The following is an 18,874-nucleotide window of genomic DNA, read 5'->3' on the forward strand; positions in this document are numbered from 1 at the left end:
ATGTAAAAATAATCGTTCACCTGGAACTACATTTAAGATCTTTTTTGATAAAGACTTAGTAGAAGAAATTGTTAATTTTAGCAATGTATATTCACAGCAAAAAAACCGCACCGGTGACATTACGGTAGACGAGATGTACTGCTTCTTAGGGGTGTTACTTGTCAGTGGTTACGCAAGCGTTTCAAGACGGCATATGTATTGGCAGAACTGCGATGATACTCAGAATAAGCTTATATCAGCCGCTATATCCAGAGACAGGTTTCAATTCATAATGAGTAATCTTCATTGTAATGATAATACGACTCTTGACAAAAATGACAAATACTGTAAACTTCGCCCATTATTTAACAATCTAAATAAAAAGTTTTTTGATTTTGCACCAATTGAACAGAACCACAGCTTTGACGAAGCAATGATACCGTACTTTGGGAGGCATACCTGCAAGCAGTTTATAAGAGGAAAGCCGATAAGGTGGGGGTATAAATTTTGGGTAGGTACTCTACGACTAGGATATATAGTTTATTTTGACCCGTATCAAGGTTCGTCGACAACAATTTCAGAAAAATATAAGCATATGGGTTTGGGAGCGTCAGTTGTACTCCAATATGCCGATATGTTGCAAAAAATGCCTTATCAGCCCTTCCATCTCTTCTTTGATAACTTCTTTTCTTCTTTATCGCTTCTAAAAGAGTTAAAATTGAGGAATATTCAGGCAACTGGTACTATACGCGAAAATAGGATCCCCAAATCACCATTCAGTAACTCGACAGTTTTAAAGAAAAAGGCTAGAGGCACATTTGAATATGGAGTTGCTGACAATGAAATCGCCTTGTGCAAATGGAATGACAATAGCGTCGTTACATTGGCCACTAATGCTTGTACAGTTTTTCCAGTACATAAAGTGAAAAGATTTTCTCAGTCTGAGAAAAAGCATGTGAGTATAGATCAGCCACGATTAATTAAAGCATATAACGAAAACATGGGTGGCGTAGATCGCAGTGACCAAAACATAGGCCAATACAGAGTTTCCATACGTGGTAAGAAGTGGTATTTTCCTTTGTTTTCGCATTGTGTCGACATGGTAGTACAAAACTCATGGCACCTTCATAAAAATGATGGTGGTACCCTTGACCAACTACAATTTAGAAGAGATATCGGTACAGAACTATTAGAATCCCACAAGAAAAGCACTAAGAAAGGGCCTTCAAAGTTGCCGAAAAACGCGCACCAATATACGCGCTATGACAGACTAGATCATTTAGTGATATACCAAGAAAATCAGCGAAGGTGTGCTGTGTGCCACAAAAAAGCAAATTTCTTGTGTCAAAAATGCAATATTTCTCTTCACCCAAAAGATTGTTTTATCAACTATCATACCAATTAGTTTAAATTTTGAGTTTAAATATTTTGTAAAACTTTTTGATAGAATAAATTAACATATTTTTGATTAGTATTTTATTTATTTAGCAGCAGCTCTTAAACCTACTGTCCTTTTAAAAGGCCACCATTTTTTTGGAAAACTGAACAACCAAATTTTTTTTTGCATTTTTTCCTAGCTCAAGCGACCTTAATTTAACCGTTTTCAAGAAAAAAATACATAAAATGCAAAAAAAATAGTTTCAGGGTTATATGGGTTAAAGAACATAACATAAATAAACATAACATACGTAAAAATTAAAAATAATCATACAGAAAGTTTGAGGTTTTTTGGTTTTACCTTATTACGTAATTGTTATCAGGTAGTAATTGTTAATTTTGAAGTTTAACTTGATATACTGTCATTTTAACAGAACGTCAACGGTTTATGTAGACGTATCTGTTTTAAAAAACTGAAGTGTTCTCGAATATTTTAATTTAAATATTTTAAATAGTGTTTTTCTTTATTTTTGTATTTTTTTTTGCTTCCGACGACGGAAAGAAATAAACTTTCCGAAACGTTAAGCATTTTTTTGTTCGTTAGACAAATTTGTATATCTGTAAACCTAACTTCTGACAAGTAGTTTCCGTTTAGATTAAAGCAGAAGTGTCTCCAAAAAAATAACTATTTTATTTCGTAGATTTTATTGCAGTGGCAAAACACCCATATATAATTTTTTAGAGGAATGAATCCGCCACATAGGTATAGACATTTTTTAAAATAAGTAACTTGAACTGTAAAAAGACATAAGAAAAATCATACAACATTGAAACTTTTAAAAATAGAAAGCTACAATTCAGTTCAATCGAATTCTCGACCCATTTCCGCCAGATACCGCTACCTACACACTTTCTCCCCTTTATCCCTCCGCCGCGAAGGGCTCCCTTCGCCGTTACCATAGCAACGAAGGGCCCGGCGCGCCGATGCATCGCCTCCTCGCGGCTCGAAGGCCCACGGCTCCGGCTTTCGCTCGCTCGGCGCCCGCTTCAGTTTGTTCCGATTCACAGCCAAGAAACACGCTTGTCGTACCCGTATCGCTCTCGCCAGTACGATCAAGGTTCTGTTGTTTACGGTGCCGCAGCCGACAACTGCAAGCAACGAAAACCCGTCCTGCTTCGTTGACGAATGCGCGAATCTCACGCAGTGTCCTTCCCCGTCCTCGCACACGATGTGAAGAAGATGACCAGTGTACTCCAGGACGGACTAACCTCACCCTGCGTCGGTTCTTACTTCGGACGCAGCGGTGTCCTCGAGACCTACGTCAGGGGACAATGGTACCGTGTCTTCGTAGCCCTAGAAGACGATTTCTTGTGCATCACCTTGGACGAGTCCTACGAGAACACTACCACCCTTAACGGGACTCTGAACAATAATATAGAGACTCCTGGAGGTCCATGTGAGACTCCTGATGTACCTGATTCGGTAGCCAATCAGAAAAGATCAGTGCGCGTGGTGAAATCGGAGAATAACGGGCTGGGGATCTCGATCAAGGGCGGCAGGGAGAACAAGATGCCGATTTTGATCAGTAAGATCTTCAAGGGCATGGCGGCCGATCAGACTGAGCAGTTGTACGTTGGTGACGCGATTCTGAGTGTGAACGGTGATGATTTGAGGGAGGCGACTCACGACGAGGCTGTTAAAGCGCTGAAGAAAGCTGGAAAGGTGGTGGAATTGGAAGGTAAGGAGAAAAAACTAAAGAACCTGTTGAATGTTGCACGCTATGAGCCATTAGAAGTAGTCATTAAGTGTTAATATGTTCTGAGTTTATTTAACCAGCATTATCATAATCTAAATTGGTAAGATACTAATTGTTTACGACAGTGATATCTTCTACATTACTTTCAATAAGTTCCTTGAGAACACCGCTACATGTTTTTTTCGGTGTTGAAAATAATAACCCAGTGAGCAAAGTTTTGTCATTTAGAGAACATTAGGGAACAGTTACGTATCTGCGTTTTATTCCTTCATATTAGGCAAAAGATGGGTCTGGTAACGTAACAACGACGTCACCTAGAACACATTTCCCTTAAAGGAATAAAATGTTCACTGGGAATACAGATGAATATTTCTGGAGGTATATACGATACTTTATGTTGGATTCAATAGCTTCAGTTTGTTTCTGCATTATTAATCAAGAAACACTTCGGTGGCACCAGCCACTTATCGAGCTCTAGTCAGTACCATCAAGGTTTTGTTGTTTTCTTTCCTGTTACAATTCTAAGCAAAAAAAAATCGTCTTCTTCCATTAAAGAATGCGCGAATCTCACGCAGTGCCTTTCCCCGTCTTTTTCCACGATGTAAAGAAGATGACCAGCGCACTCCGGGACGGACTAACCTCACCCTGCGTCGGTTCTTACTTCGAACGCGGCGGTTTCCTCGAGACCTCCGTCAGGGGACAATGATACCGCGTCTTTGTGACCCTAGAAGACGATTTCCTGTGCATCACCTTGGACGAGTCCTACGAGAACACTACCACCCTTAACAGGACACTGAATAATAATATAGAGACTCCTGGAGGCTCGTGTGAGATTCCCGATGTGCCTGATTTGGTAACCAATCAGAAAAGATCAGTGCGCGTGGTGAAATCGGAGAATAACGGACTGGGGATCGCGATCAAGGGAGGAAGAGAGAACAAGATGCCGATTTTGATCAGCAAGATCTTCAAGGGCATGGCGACGGATCAGACTGAGCAGTTATACGTTGGTGACGCGATTCTGTGTGTGAACGGTGATGATTTGAGGAGGGGCGACTCACGAAGAGGCGGTTAAAGCGCTGAAGAACGCTGGGAAGGTGGTGGAATTGGAAGGTAAGGAGAAAAAACTAAAGAACCTGTTGAATGTTGCACGCTATGAGCCATTACAAGTAGTCACTAAGTGTTAATATGTTCTGAGTTTACTTAACTAGCATTATCATAATTTAAATTGGTAAGATACTAATTGTTTTCGACAGTGATATCTTCTACATTTTTTTCAATATGTTCCTTGAGAACACGAATATTTTTGGCGGTTCTGAAAATAATAATACAGATAGACACTTCTGGAGGTTTATACGATACTTTATCTATGTTGGATTCAATAGCTTCAGTTTGTTTCTGTTATTAATCAAGAAACACTTCGGTGGCACCAGCCATTTATTGAGCTCTAGTCAGTACCATCAAGGTTTGGTTGTTTTCTTTGCTGTTACAACTCTAAGCAAAGAAACATTTTCTTCTCCATTAAAGAATGCGCGATTCTCACGCAGTGTTCTTCTCCGTCCTAGCCCACGATGTGAAGAAGATGACCAGTGTACTCCAGGACGGCCTAACCTCACCCTGCGTCGGTTCTTACTTCAGAGGCAGCGGTGTCCTCGAGACCTACGTCAGGGGACAATGGTACCGCGTCTTCGTGGTCCTAGAAGACGATTTCTTGTGCATCACCTTGGACGAGTCCTACGAGAACACTGCCACCCTTAACGGGACACTGAACAATAATATAGAGACTCCTGGAGGTCCATGTGAGACTCCCGATGTTCCTGATTCGGTAGCCAATCAGAAAAGATCAGTGCGCGTGGTGAAATCGGAGAATAACGGGCTGGGGATCTCGATCAAGGGCGGCAGGGAGAACAAGATGCCGATTTTGATCAGTAAGATCTTCAAGGGCATGGCGGCGGATCAGACTGAGCAGTTGTACGTTGGTGACGCGATTCTGAGTGTGAACGGTGATGATTTGAGGGAGGCGACTCACGATGAGGCTGTTAAAGCGCTGAAGAAAGCTGGGAAGGTGGTGGAATTGGAAGGTAAGGGGGAAAAACTAATGAACCTGTTGAATGTTGGACGCAATAAATCATTAGAGCTGGTCAAATATGGAAACTTAATAACACAGACAACATTTCTTCTGTTTTATAATGTAATGAGCCCATTCCTCTAGAGTATTTCTTTTGCAAATTCCTCCAAACTTAAACATCTACTTCCTTATGGAATAATATAATCATCGCCCTGGTTCTGTAGTAGCTGCGTAGTTAAATAGCTGTGATGTGCCGTGTAGTGTCTTCACATTCCATTCAAGTCTTCTGTCAGTCCCATTCTCTGCATTCTATGTATGCAAAGTTGTTTACACAAACTTTTAAGAACACTCTCAACCAAGTAGATTGGAACAATAGGGTCTAAAGATCGAAGTTGAATATATGAATTAGATTAAGATTCTTTGTGACATTACTCTAATCAAGTGATTCCCAACATAGTCGAGGTGGACCTCTAGATTTGTTAGATCTAATCTTCACATTTTTTGACACGTTTTGAGCATATGGTAGTAATGTAGCAGTAGGCAGTACGGGATCCACCGAAACCAGTAAAATTTTGAAAGTTGTTTACAAAAAAAAAGTTTGGCAATCTCTGCTCTAATCGGTATCAAAGCTGACGAGTTACAAGAACAAATACTCTAGTTTAACACAATAAGCAATAAACTAAGTTTAAAGATGAACCAGAAGATGGAGCGAGGTTTGTTGGAAATAACAAAGAGGAACTATATTTTTTTGTTTTGATGGGCAAATTTTAAGTCTCTCGTTTGTTCTTCGAAACTGTGTTAACAAAGACAGCTTAAATGTCGACAGAGAGTGATAATGATGAAGACTATTATAACACTGATATCTTACAAGAACTTAAAGAAGCTGTAGAAAGAGCGGAAGCAAAATGGAAATGAGAGAAGACGAGTGAAAGAAAAATGAGATGAGACGAGGAGATATGGAAGAAGGATATAAAGATAGATCATGTGACTTTGGGTGCCGGTTTTCGTGTGTACGAAGAGTATACAGTCAATATATATAACTACAACCTTCAGTACATTAAGATGTACTGAACAAAGAGAGAAGAGCAAGTTTTTTCACAAGCTGATAAAATAAAGCGCCACATTAAGTGGTTATGTAATAAACACTAGTATTTTTCCCTCTCCTACTTACCAGATCACCCATAGCGATTCATTCCTAGACATTTAAATACCGGTCTAAACACTGCGTTGTCGACAACATTACTTTATCCTGGGTAATATGGCCCGACAGTTACAAGGGCAATGAAAAGAGAGATGAAATGGCCTACTAAGGCTCATCAATGCCATTCATAGGACGAGAACCCTTCTGCTGCGTTGCAAAAGCAATTTCTCTAGAATGGTGCAGAATTTTACCAGGGCAGAGACAGACGAAAAATTTTGTAGTAGAACGTTCGCCAAAATTCACGACAGACCTGATAAGCAAAGACAGAAAGACAGTTAAAGCTGTAGTGGGTCTACTAATAGGGCATTATAAATTGGATAGGCATCTAAATCTGATGGGATTGACGAACGAAGCCATGTACAAATTTTGTCAATCTGGAGAAGAAACGATGGAACACAGTTATGCCTGGCAAATGTGCGGTTCTTTCTACTAGACTGGTCAATGATCTGCCATTGACAAATAGCTATATGGAGGGTTTAGTCTCCAAGTTGCTAGACTAAGGATCAGAACCACAATAGATCTGAAAAGGTCGCAGTGGGGTCGGCTATTAGTCAGCTCATCAATCAAATGTAATCTAATCTAATCTCTGTTGCCGTCATAGTACCTATGTGGTTGTAAATAAAAATAGTTTTTACATTTTCAACGATGAATGTATCGCCTTTTAATTTTGACATCACTAAACTGAAATCATTAAATCGAAAACCCTTTACTTCAAGTCATTGACAGTTGCTTCGAGTCCTCGCTTTCCACTTGTGGCCTTTCCCCATCAAAAGTGTCTTCCAGAGGGCGCGGTCCCTGGCCGATTGGTCCATTAATCACGGTAAAGAGGGGCCTCGACTAATGAATCATGCAACGACTGCTGCCAAACAGGGGGCTATGCCTCCCCGCGGCCTCTAACTCACCCTCCAAAACAACAGGTTGCTTGTTTGTGTCCCCATGCCGGGCCGTGCCGCTTGGATATATGCCATTATGTCTGTAACAACTAGCACAATGTCTCATTACCTATCAGAGCGTCGTAGTTAATATTAAATTAAGTGTGCTTCTTTTACTAGGAATTAAAACATTGTTGATAATCTATAGTAATAATATGTAAAATCTTTAAGTTACTCACTGATTAATCACGATCCTGCTCAAACCACTCAACATAAGAAGCTCAATTATAGCATACAGATTGATTCTAGGGTGTAGTTACGCTTGACGTAAAAAGCTGATTTTTGGAAAACGGATTGACTTTAGGGTGTAGAGGTTCGATAAGAAGGGATTTTTCGTTTTACATATTTTAAGGTTTTTTAAAAATTTATACAGGGTGTTTCATAAAATATGACCAGTGAGTAATCACCATTTTGTTTAAACTGCTTGACGTTTAAAGCTGATTTTTGGCAAACGGATTGACTGTGGGGTGTAGAGGTTCGATAAGGAGGGGTTTCTCGAATCTCAAATTCCAAAAGGGTGAAAACGCCCCTCAAATATTACAATATTTGTTATATAAAAAACGTTTAGTCTTTCGGGAAAACGCTTGAACACGCATAATTTATTTTGTTTTTTTACATATTTTGAATTTTTTTAAAAAATCATATAGGGTGTTCTAAAAAGTTGGGTAATTGATTAATCACGATTTTGCTTAAAATGCTTGACGTAAAAAACTTATTTTTTTGCAAACGGATTTTTCGAAAGTCAAATTCCAACGAGATGAAACTACCCCTCAAATATTATCAAGTTATATAATAATATCGCCATATTGTTTTTTCTCATGCTGACAAAAATGTGAGAAAATTTTATCCAGTTTGTATGTTAATGGAAATTCTTGCTTTTCTGTATCATCACCATTACAAATGATTAATTCGACGCGAACGAAGTCGTGGGTACACGCTAGTACTTTTATACATTCACCCACTCAGAAAATTAGTACAAAAAAATTCAATGCCTACTGGACTACAATTGGAACGAGTGTTAAGCCCCATACTCACACTTCGCTCCTTCCTCTCCTTACTTCCTCGCGTTACTTCCTCGCGTTTCTTCGTCTCTTCGCTTTCTTCCTTCGTCCATTCGATGCTTGGAAATTAGTCAATTATGCAACAAAATATTTTTAATATAGCAGCACATGTTTAATACGAAATATCTAGTAACCTCTTAAATATTTAAAAAATCCGAAAGGCGCATAATTTTTATTTTATAAAACTGCAATTCTTTGTCGTGTCAAAAATAAAAATTGAATTTCAATAATATATATTTTTTTAATAAATCCGAATATTTCAGTATCATGTACAAGGTATATCAGTATGAATGTACAAGGCGAGTCAACAATAGAGTAAAGTTTATTATGTAATTTATATCGAAACCATGAAATATGACATACTAATTAAACGTTAATGATGTCCCCATTTCTTCAGATATTTTTGGAAAGGCATCATGCACACTATTTCTATTTTTTTATTTTTGTCGCTACGATTACATAAATATCGACATGCATTTTTTCACAAATATGAAAACAATATTGTTTTTTTCTTCCATTTTTTAGACGAGTGAATTATTTTTATATCGACTGGCGATTGCTAGATGTACAGGATGTCCCATTTTTGTGTGTTTTATGGGGTTTCTGGTTTATGAGTAGAGATATAAAGATGCTGTTTTCACATCATTGTTCTACTTATTATGAAACTAAATATGCTACATACATACTTATCCTAGCCTTCTTAGTTCAAAGTTATTTCTTATTTCTTTCTTTTACTTTTTATTTTTTAATTAGTAGAAATTTTTGCATTTTTCGATAACCTTTGTATCTCGATTATCTTATAACTTATCGAAAAGGTGAAAAGGGTCAGTGTTGGGCGGTGAGTAAGTACCCAATTTGTAGATAAATAAAATCTCGGTATATCTCGGAACATTCTAATTTTAATAAAAGGAGTTTCCGACGACCGCATAGTAAATACCCGGTATAATACCGGGAATAGAAATATACCAATATATAATATCTACAATATATATAAGAAATATTGTAGATATACTCGTATTCCTGATATTACTGGTATTATACGGGGTATTTACTATGCGGTCGTTGGAAATACCTTTTATAAAATTAGACTGTTCATCTAAATGTACAAGTATATACCGGATACCCTGATTTTGTTTTGTTCTACCTATTGAGTACTTACCCACCGCCCGTGTCTCGTTTTTCAGGTAGAATGGCAGTGACGAAAGTGGTTCTTCGTTGGGAGCTGTCTATTTCGAAAAATGACTCAAACTTATGTTCCTTTTTTTAAACAGGACACTCTATAATATTATTTTTTATTTTATTTGCCTTGTTATGAGCTTTCGAAAATTATAATATATAGTGTGACCAACGGATCTGTAGCTACGGGGTATGGGCGGGGGAACGCAGTTGTAAACAAAACACGCCCAATTTCACTCATAAAATAGGCATGGGCGTACGGTGTTATATGAAAATAATGTGTATCATAAATATAATACTCAGATTAATAATTTTTTTCAAAAAACTTTATGCTGTTTGAATCGTTACTGTTGAGTTAGCAGATAAACACTAAAAGCTTTTATTAAAGCTCCCTTAAATATTTTGAATCATCTTATTATTGTGTTATTAATATAATAGAATAAATAATTACAGCTGGGGGTTGGAACCTTTGGTGTTACACAGCAAAATAAAACACTAAATCAGTACAATACACCAAAACACTTTTAATTTTACACTGGACGCACGTTTCGCTAACCATGTCTGCCATCAGCAGATGATCAAGACTGAGTCTTGAGGTATATTTATTTATATATCTATACTAACTATATTTTTTTCTATAATACATAATTTTAGATATAACTATTTCCAGCAAAAAAAAAATCTTGAAAATAGTTAACTTTGGAAACGCAAACAAAACTTAATTTTACTCACCAGTAGATCCAATATTGCCTATTACACCAGATATGGTATCGCTCCACCAGTAGTTTTTAAAGGTTAGGTCATTGTCTACCCATATGTTTCATCCAAATAGATAATACTTGGCTTTATTTTCGAATTTCGCGTATATATTTATATCTCTCTCTGCAATATAATGGGCCACTCCATTAATATTTATCTGTTATTTTGACATTTACGCCAAAAGAATAATTTGATTTTAATAACCCCCTAAGCGTTTTCCTGCAAAAAGAAAATTCGATTCTTCCTGCAATTTTTGCAAAAGCTTTCTAATTGCGGGGACGAGTTTGAATTCGAGATAAAATCTATTTATCAAATTCCTGACCACTTCGAAAAAGTCGTCGAGCTTTTCGACAGCAGTCTCACGTGGTCGTTTCTTTCCAGAGCTGGATATCATTTTATCGGGGTTAGTTTTCAGCCTTTTTTTTATCTTCTATGTGATTTTTTTATAGCCGATACGCTAACTCCGATATAAAAAATATCCGCTCAAGTTTACGTTTAAGCGGCAACTTAAGCGAACTCTCTGTAGCTTCTTCATCGCAAACCTTATTATGAACACAAGGAAATAAACCAAATGAGATTTCATCCACGTTATTATTAACTTACCTATATAAATTAGCTATTATTTCTCTTGTCTGACTATTAGTGATGGGCAAAACTGTTATTTTTAGATAACAGTTGAAACTGTTATAGTTATTTATAAAAAACAGCTTAAAATAACAGCTTAAAAATAACAGGTTTCTTTATTTTACTGCTAAATATCTGAAAGTATGAGGCGGTCACCGCCAGGCGTATTAACGCAGTTGCAAGTTGCAACAATGACGTGCTCGGTGGTAATATTTCCAGGGTGTCAAAACATTTCTAAATATCGATTGTTAGCTAAAATACCTCTCTAAAAACGGTGGTTGTTTACAAATAAGCGCTGTTTACAAATTGCGATATAAAAAAAGCCAAAATTCCGCCACCCGTCTATACCTATACATTCCGATCTACCTACGCCCTGCCCCTCGATCCGCGTAGATCCTGAATTGAGTAGCAGTGTACAGGGTGCATCTTACTCGACGGGGAGAAGCTCTTAGTTATGATTTTACCATTTGCGGTCAAAAAATAACAATATAAGAAAATGTGTAGTATATTCTTCATAAGTAAACCAACTACACACTAGAGTTCGAATTTATTTTACACTTAAACTAGCGTGTACTCGCGACTTCGTTCGTGTCGAATTAATAATTTCTAATGGTGATGATAAAAGCAAAACAAGAATTTCCATTAACATACAGACTGGATAAAATTTTCTCACATGTGCCAAAAATAAGCTTTAAACGTCGAGCAGTTTAAACAGAATCGTGGTTAATCAATTACTCAGCTTTTTGGAACACCCTGTATGATTTTTGAAAAAAATGTCAACATATGTAAAAAACAAAATAAATTATGCGTGTCCAGGCGTTTTCCCGAAAGACTAACCGTTTTTAAATAACAAATATTGTAATATGTGAGGGGCGTTTTTCACCCTGTTGGAATTTGAGATTCGAGAAACCCCTCCTTATCGAACCTCAACCCCACAGTCAATCCGTTTGCCAAAAATCAGCTTTAAACGTCAAGCAGTTTAAGCAGAATAGTGATTACTCAATGGTCATATTTTATGAAACACGCTGTATATATTTTTTAAAAATCTGAATATATGTAAAACAACATAATAAAATATACGTGTTTTAAGAGTTTTCCGAAAAACTCACCGGTTTTTAAATAAAAAATATTCTAATATTTGAGGGTAGTTTCACCCCCTTAGAATTCGAGTTTCGAAAAATCCCTTCTTATCGAACCTCTACACTCTAAAGTCAATCCGTTTTCCAAAAATCAGCTTTTTACGTCAAGGGCTTTAAGCAGGAGCGTGATTAATCAATCACCAGATTTTTCAAAACACCCTGTATACATTTTTAAAAAATCTTAAAATACTATTCTGAAAATTTTTCAGAATAAATAAATACCTAAATATTGAAACTTAATAAGTAAGTACTGAAACATACAGCGCCATAATATCTCGACCTCCGCCCGTTATGCTCGTAACAGGTTGAAAAACAATGTACTATCTAAAATAACTGATGCGTTATTCTCCAAACTGTTTCGAACCTCCATCGACAATCGACCGATGCAGCAGCGTTCCTTTCCCACTCCGATTATCTCGACCACCGCCCTGTTATGCTCATAACAGGTTGAAAAGCAACGTGTCTAAAATGACTGCTTCTCCAACCCGTTGCGAGCCTCCATCGACAATCGACCGATGCAGCAGCTTTCCTTTCCCACTCCTGTTATCTCGACCGCCAGGCGTTATGCCCCGCAACTGTTTCAAAAAACCTGCTTCTTTTATATCCTATTATTTTTAAGCGGTATCGACCGAAGCAGCTACGTTCGCCGAAGCGCATTCCCCACTCCGTTGTCCGTTGTCTCGCCGCCTGTATCGATGGTTGACGAAATAACATGTTTTCCATCCATACTAGTTGTTTTTTGGAATTGCTTCGAGCAGCATAGAATTTCGTGGCGGTGCAGAGCGCCGACTTCGTTTTTCGTTTTACGAGCGGCCGATCTCTACCTGTCGTTATTTTATATCTGTTATTTTTTAGAAGTAGTAACGGTTGCGTTATGTTATTTATAAATAATTGTTATAAAATAACAGATAGTTAAATAACAACCCATCACTACTGACTATGTAGCGTCTTACCCTTAACAAATTTATTCATTTTAAAATACAAATATATGATCAAGCTTGATATTAATAATTAAAAACTATGAACGAAAAACATTATAACATGATAACAAAACAATAAAACACAACTTAACTATCAAATATACGAAAAATATAGGAATAAAGTTTAGGATAACCGGTATAAAATAATGAAATAAAATAATAATGATCAAAAAAATGACACCGCCACTGGATATTTCAATAGTATTCAATATTCCTACTCTTTTCAGAAGAGACCCTGAAGTTGGGGATAAGGCAAGCGAATAGGAAAGGCGTAAAAGCCATGGCAACCGCGTGGTAACAAATCCTGTGACGTACTCTCGCCAATCATGTTCGATGAATAGGGGGCCATGCGCGGCGATGCCAGTTTGCCAAAGATATCGTTGAAAGATCTTCAACTTTCATAATAAGCAGATTATACAGAATGAAAGAAATAAGTTATTAAATAAAACATATCGAACAATATGATCTACGTTAAAATTCCTTAGTAATCTACGTTAGAATATATGCTAAACACATTATATATAATTAAAATATATTAAATTTATAGTTCATGTCTGGCAATTTTGCAATTTTATAGATAAACGTGGCAATGTCGATTTTTTTTCTCGCATTCCTTCCGTAGCTTCAGATCCGCTGGTCAAACAGTACTCTACCTATATTTATTTATTTAGGTACTGCTAAACTGCTAAACGGCTCTTATAAAATAAGTTTTCACCTTTTCGATAAGTAATGATACAAAGGGGATCGAAAAATGCAATAACTTCAGATTCGCCCTGTATTTTAGGAAGTAAGAGAGTTAGGACATATCTGTATGTAGCATCTTTAGTTTCATAAATAAGTAACAGCGTAATGTGAAAACCGCATCTTTGTATCTCGACTCATAAACGAGAAACCCTGCAAAACACACGAAAATGGGACACCCTGTACAGACGTACTGCCAAATCAAGAAATCAACTACGAATGAAATCCAAGATCGATTTATATATTTTATATATTTTAATTTTTTTTGTGTTCGTAATAATTCCTTTGCTACTTCCTCCAAAAACCGACAGTACATGGAAGGAGCGTTTCGAGGAAGTAAACGGACGAAGTAGCGTTTTGACGAAGGAGGAAGGAACACACAGTCGCATAAAATTTTCCTATAGTAAATATATGATTTTTGGACGAAGGGACGCGAGGAAGGAACGAAGTGAAGTAGTGAAGTGTGAGTATGGAGCTTTAAGTTTGAAAACCAATCAATAAAAATCTGTAATATATTTTATAGATTTTTTTGCCGGTTAAAGTTACTGAATTATCGAAACGTTAAATAATCATATTTAAATGGAATGGTTAAAACAAACATAAAATATTGCACTTACATCATCATTCTAGCGTTTAAAATTAATTAACGTGTTTGCCTTCTGTAAAACGCGATACGAGAATCGAACACACACATTTTGTTTATTTAAATTTTATTCATATTCGTTTTCTAGTGTGGAAAGTTGGCGGTAAAATTATAAATAATTATAAGTATTGTTTATATTATCACTAAAAATAAACAAATAATCTGTTGTTTTACACTTTTCTCTTGGCAACTTCCAAGTTTTTTTTATATAGAAATAGCGTATACACTGGAGGTTTTAACTGTGGTTTTATCAATTATAGCTGTTTGTACTGCTAGCTCAAATCTGCTGTTTTAAAATATTAAAGAATCACAAAATTTATTTAGTTCAATGCACGGCAAACGGCAAGGGTGATAATAGTTATCGGAAAGTGTGCAGTGATACCTCGAGTGATACTTTAACAACGGCAAAAAATATGACGTTAATCAAAATTAATAATAACCATCTATCAAAGAATGAAATCGAAATTATATTACCATAGAAACGGAATATTCAACCATATTTTCACCTTTTTTTTTAATTTTCTCTAAAACTGTATGGAAATTTGGAAAAGTATACAAGGGATTAATCATTTTAGAACAAGCAAGCATTTTAATAAAGAATGCGTTTTTCTTACATGTTAACAATAAAAAAGTTTTTCCTTTTGTAAAGACAATCCGGGGATATACTATATACAGGGTGGCGCACCTCATACGCCTCGGTGGATTATACGAAAACGGAAAGATATAGAAACAAGATATTTTATGGATATATGTGGGGAGGCAATGTGCACAATTTAAAATTATTTTAAAATATACAGGGTGTTTCATGACTAAGATCCATACTGAAGATATATCTTTTCTTATGTAACACCCGGTATTTTATTTTATTTTTGGATTTTGCATGGGCCCAAAAAAAGACATATATTATAAGGTTTAAATATGTTTAAAATCTTTGGTTTTTGATATATTTAAAGATATTTAAATATGCATATTACAATAGAACAGATTATTAACACTCTGTACATTACTTTTTAGAATTAATCCTTGTGCTGAGTTTAAAGGTGGGAAAATTTACTGAAAAATATTATTCCTTCCTTAAATTTATACAGGAGTACTATTGAATTTTTTTCGATATTGAATTGAACGATTTTGAATAAAAAGCGATTTTTCAATAAAATCGCAATCAAGATGACTGGTGTCGCCATTGCAATTTTCCAGTGACATTTGGTAACTATTTTCTAAGTTTATTAATTTATATTTCCATTATCATTTAAGAGTTATAACAGTTTACTTAAATTTACCTACAATAGTTTAATAAGGATTCATTATTTTATGAAGAAAAATAAAGCAGGAATGGATATGTTACTAGTGTCTTAATTTGTGAGGAAAATTGCTTCTTGGCACCAAAGCCTTCTGCTTAAAAATATCCAAATAAGAATCTTCCTGATAAGGGCTCGAACACACTGATGACTAGGTCGCACCGGCCAGGCCGCTGCTACCTCTAAAGCGGCCCTCACACGATCAATAATATTGTCAATACTTTGGATTATTGACAATATTATTGAGCGTTTGAGCGTACATATTGATATACTTTCAATATATTGATGGATTTTCGGGATCCTGAAAATACTCGACAATATTAAAGGCGGGGCAAGTCGTATTGACAATATATTGATCGTTAGGTCGCATGATTGACAAAATTTGACTAGTTTATTCGTAACCATGGCGGAAGACGGGACATCGCCGTCGTTGTTTTCACCAGTTTTAGATCGCAATCATCAGGCTCCCGTTTCTTAACGTACTCTAGAAGATTTAGTTGGCCGAACCTTTTTCTTTTTAGATATCCATTTTTTATATAACGCCTTTTTTAAAATTTTTTCCTCTATTTTTTCTTACTGACTGACATTCACTGCCAAAATGACATGCTTTTTTATCTTTAATTTTTTGGCATAGGGTATAATTCACACTTAATATCTGCACAAAACTTAATATTGATATATGTATTGATCGTGTCAGGCCAACTTTCAAATATTGATAAAATATTGACAATAAAAAACATTGACAATATTATTGATCGTGTGAGGGCCGCTTAAAACCATTAAATCAAATGATATAGCGCACACTAACGTCACAAAACGTCCTGGCCGTCCGTTGGTCGTTGCGACCAGAAGACTGCACGGAAATATTATTATTTTCTGCCGCTTGTTGCCGGTTTTCTTCCAAATTAATAATTTTTCAGATGAAATCCCTCAAATTCAAGGCACAATATTTTATTTTCTATAAGATATAGTGTTTTAGTGTAGTTTTTGCACACGTGCAGAAAATCCAAAGAAATAGTATACAGACTGGATCCAAGGTAAACTTAAATCTAATCCCTTCTTTTTATCAAGGGTCGATTCTAGTGGAAACTCAAAACATTTTTATATGACATACCTACTCTATTTATGGTTGGTATGATACCTGTTATTATACCTTTGAGTTTCGATGTTAAAAAATAAAAAAAATAATATTTAAAGTTTTTCTACAACCACTTGTTTTTGTTATTAAATTAGTTTTTTTAGTTGTATTGCAGTCATGTACAAGGAGGACAACTGTATTTTAAATATTATATTTAATTTAACGTTTTTCAAACAGGGTTCATTAGACTATATTTCTACTAGGTACATTATTTTGAAAAAAAAATTAAGAAAGTAACTTTAATAAACTTATAACTAAACTTATTCATAAAAATAGAAGTAATTACTGTTGTAGATTCTTCGTTATATTGTAAACATTGAAATAACTGGAAGCTAAAGTTTCTACTCGCTTATATTTACAGCCAGTGTCTGACGATCTTTTTTTACTATGGCCCTAATATGTTTACTTCTAAAGTCGATAAGGGCGCCATATCAGTAGAAAAAAGAAACAGAATATCTCCCTTTTTGTAGGTCTCGGTGATTCCCCAGTATGCAGCACTCACATCGGAGAATCACCGAGGCCTTTTTAAACTAATGTAAAATGCTGAAAATCTCACGAGTTACATGTCTCACTCTACACATATTAAATTACATAGACGTAGGATGTAGAATATTCTGTTATGAAACGACTGATGGAATAGTCGCGATTTGAAAATCGCGGATTTGAAAAACATGGAAATAACGGGGTTGGAGATTTTACTTGCTCCATTTACCACACCAGTATTTATTAACGAATTTTACTTGGTCGGGGTTGGAGATTTTACTTACTCCATTTACCACACCGGTATTTATTAACGAAAAATCCAAGAATATTTTAAATGCATTATTTAATATTACAACATTTAATAAGCTCATGAATAGCAACTTCGCTTTTTAGTTAACTCGGATATTTTAACATTTCTGAAACAATATTTTCTAATTGGTAAAACGTAAAAAATCGTTAGATTTGACAACTCTGTTGAAACTGGTCGTTCATCTGGCCGCAGCTATAAACGCAATACATCCGGTCAGCCGACGGCCAGCTCGTTGCGACCTGGTCGTCAGTGAGTGTGATGATATAGCGCAGACTAACGTGCTGGCCGTCCGTTGGTTGTTGCGACCAGTAGACTGCACTAAAATATTATTTTCTGCCGCTTTTTGCCGGTTTTCTTCCAAATTAATAATTTTTCAGATGAAATCCCTCAAATTCAACGCACAATATTTTATTTTCTATAAGATATAGTGTTTTAGTGTAGTTTTTGCACACGTGCAGAAAATCCAAAGAAATAGTATACAAACTGGATCAAAGGGAAACTTAAATCTAGTCCCTTTTTTATCAAGGGTCGATTCTATTAAAAATTCAAAACATTTTTATATGAAATACTCTATTTATGATTGGTATGATACCTGTTATTATACCTTCGAGTTTCGATGTTAAAAAATAAAAAAAAACATTTTTAAAGTTTTTCTATAACCACTTATTTTTTTTATTAAATTAGTTTTTTTAGTTGTATTGTAGTCATGTACAAGGAGGACAACTGTATTTTAAATATTATATTTAATTTAACGTTTATCAAACAGGATCCATTAGACTATATTTCTACTAGGTACATTGTTTTTAAAAAAATTAAGAGTAAAAGTAAGTTCATATCAGTAGAAAAAAGAAACAGAATATCGCCCTCTTTGTCGGTCGCGCTTACACAATACTTTTTGTTCAGCCTTATTGTTCTGCTTGTGCGTGCGCGCTCGGTTCGTTCGGGCTAAAATGCTCTAGTCTGGACGCACCTTTAGGAACAATACTGTTTTTGCCCTTTATCGATATAATGCTGAAAATCTCACGAGTTACATGTCTCACTCTACACATATTAAATTACATAGACGTAGGATGTAGAATATTCTGTTATGAAACGACTGATGGAATACCAGGCATCGCGGATTTGAAAAACATGGAAATAACGACATTATCGTGTAGTCGGGGTTGGAGATTTTACTTACTCCATACCACACCAGTTAAGTATTTATTAAC

General features: G+C 35.8%; 2 protein-coding genes across 2 annotated transcripts in view; both read left to right on the forward strand.

Moving 5' to 3' along the window:
• Window positions 1-11: 11 nt before the first annotated feature.
• On the forward strand, window positions 12-1,440 carry LOC115877930 (piggyBac transposable element-derived protein 3-like). The gene is made up of 2 exons (XM_030894277.1): window positions 12-608; window positions 743-1,440. Exons 1-2 carry the CDS (start codon window positions 606-608, stop codon window positions 1,382-1,384), a joined length of 645 nt encoding a protein of 214 aa, XP_030750137.1. The 5' UTR covers window positions 12-605; the 3' UTR covers window positions 1,385-1,440.
• A 976-nt stretch (window positions 1,441-2,416) lies between these two features.
• LOC115877823 (beta-1-syntrophin) overlaps window positions 2,417-18,874 on the forward strand; it is a 196,825-nt gene continuing 180,367 nt past the window's right edge. Inside the window, exon 1 of the mRNA XM_030894150.1 lies at window positions 2,417-3,095. Within this exon, the coding sequence (XP_030750010.1) occupies window positions 2,543-3,095 (553 nt within the window). The 5' untranslated portion in view covers window positions 2,417-2,542. The remainder of the gene's footprint in view (window positions 3,096-18,874) is intronic.

This window comes from Sitophilus oryzae, unplaced genomic scaffold (assembly GCF_002938485.1).
Source record: "Sitophilus oryzae breed Bouriz unplaced genomic scaffold, Soryzae_2.0 scaffold_1499_pilon_pilon, whole genome shotgun sequence".
NCBI lineage: Eukaryota > Metazoa > Arthropoda > Insecta > Coleoptera > Curculionidae > Sitophilus > Sitophilus oryzae.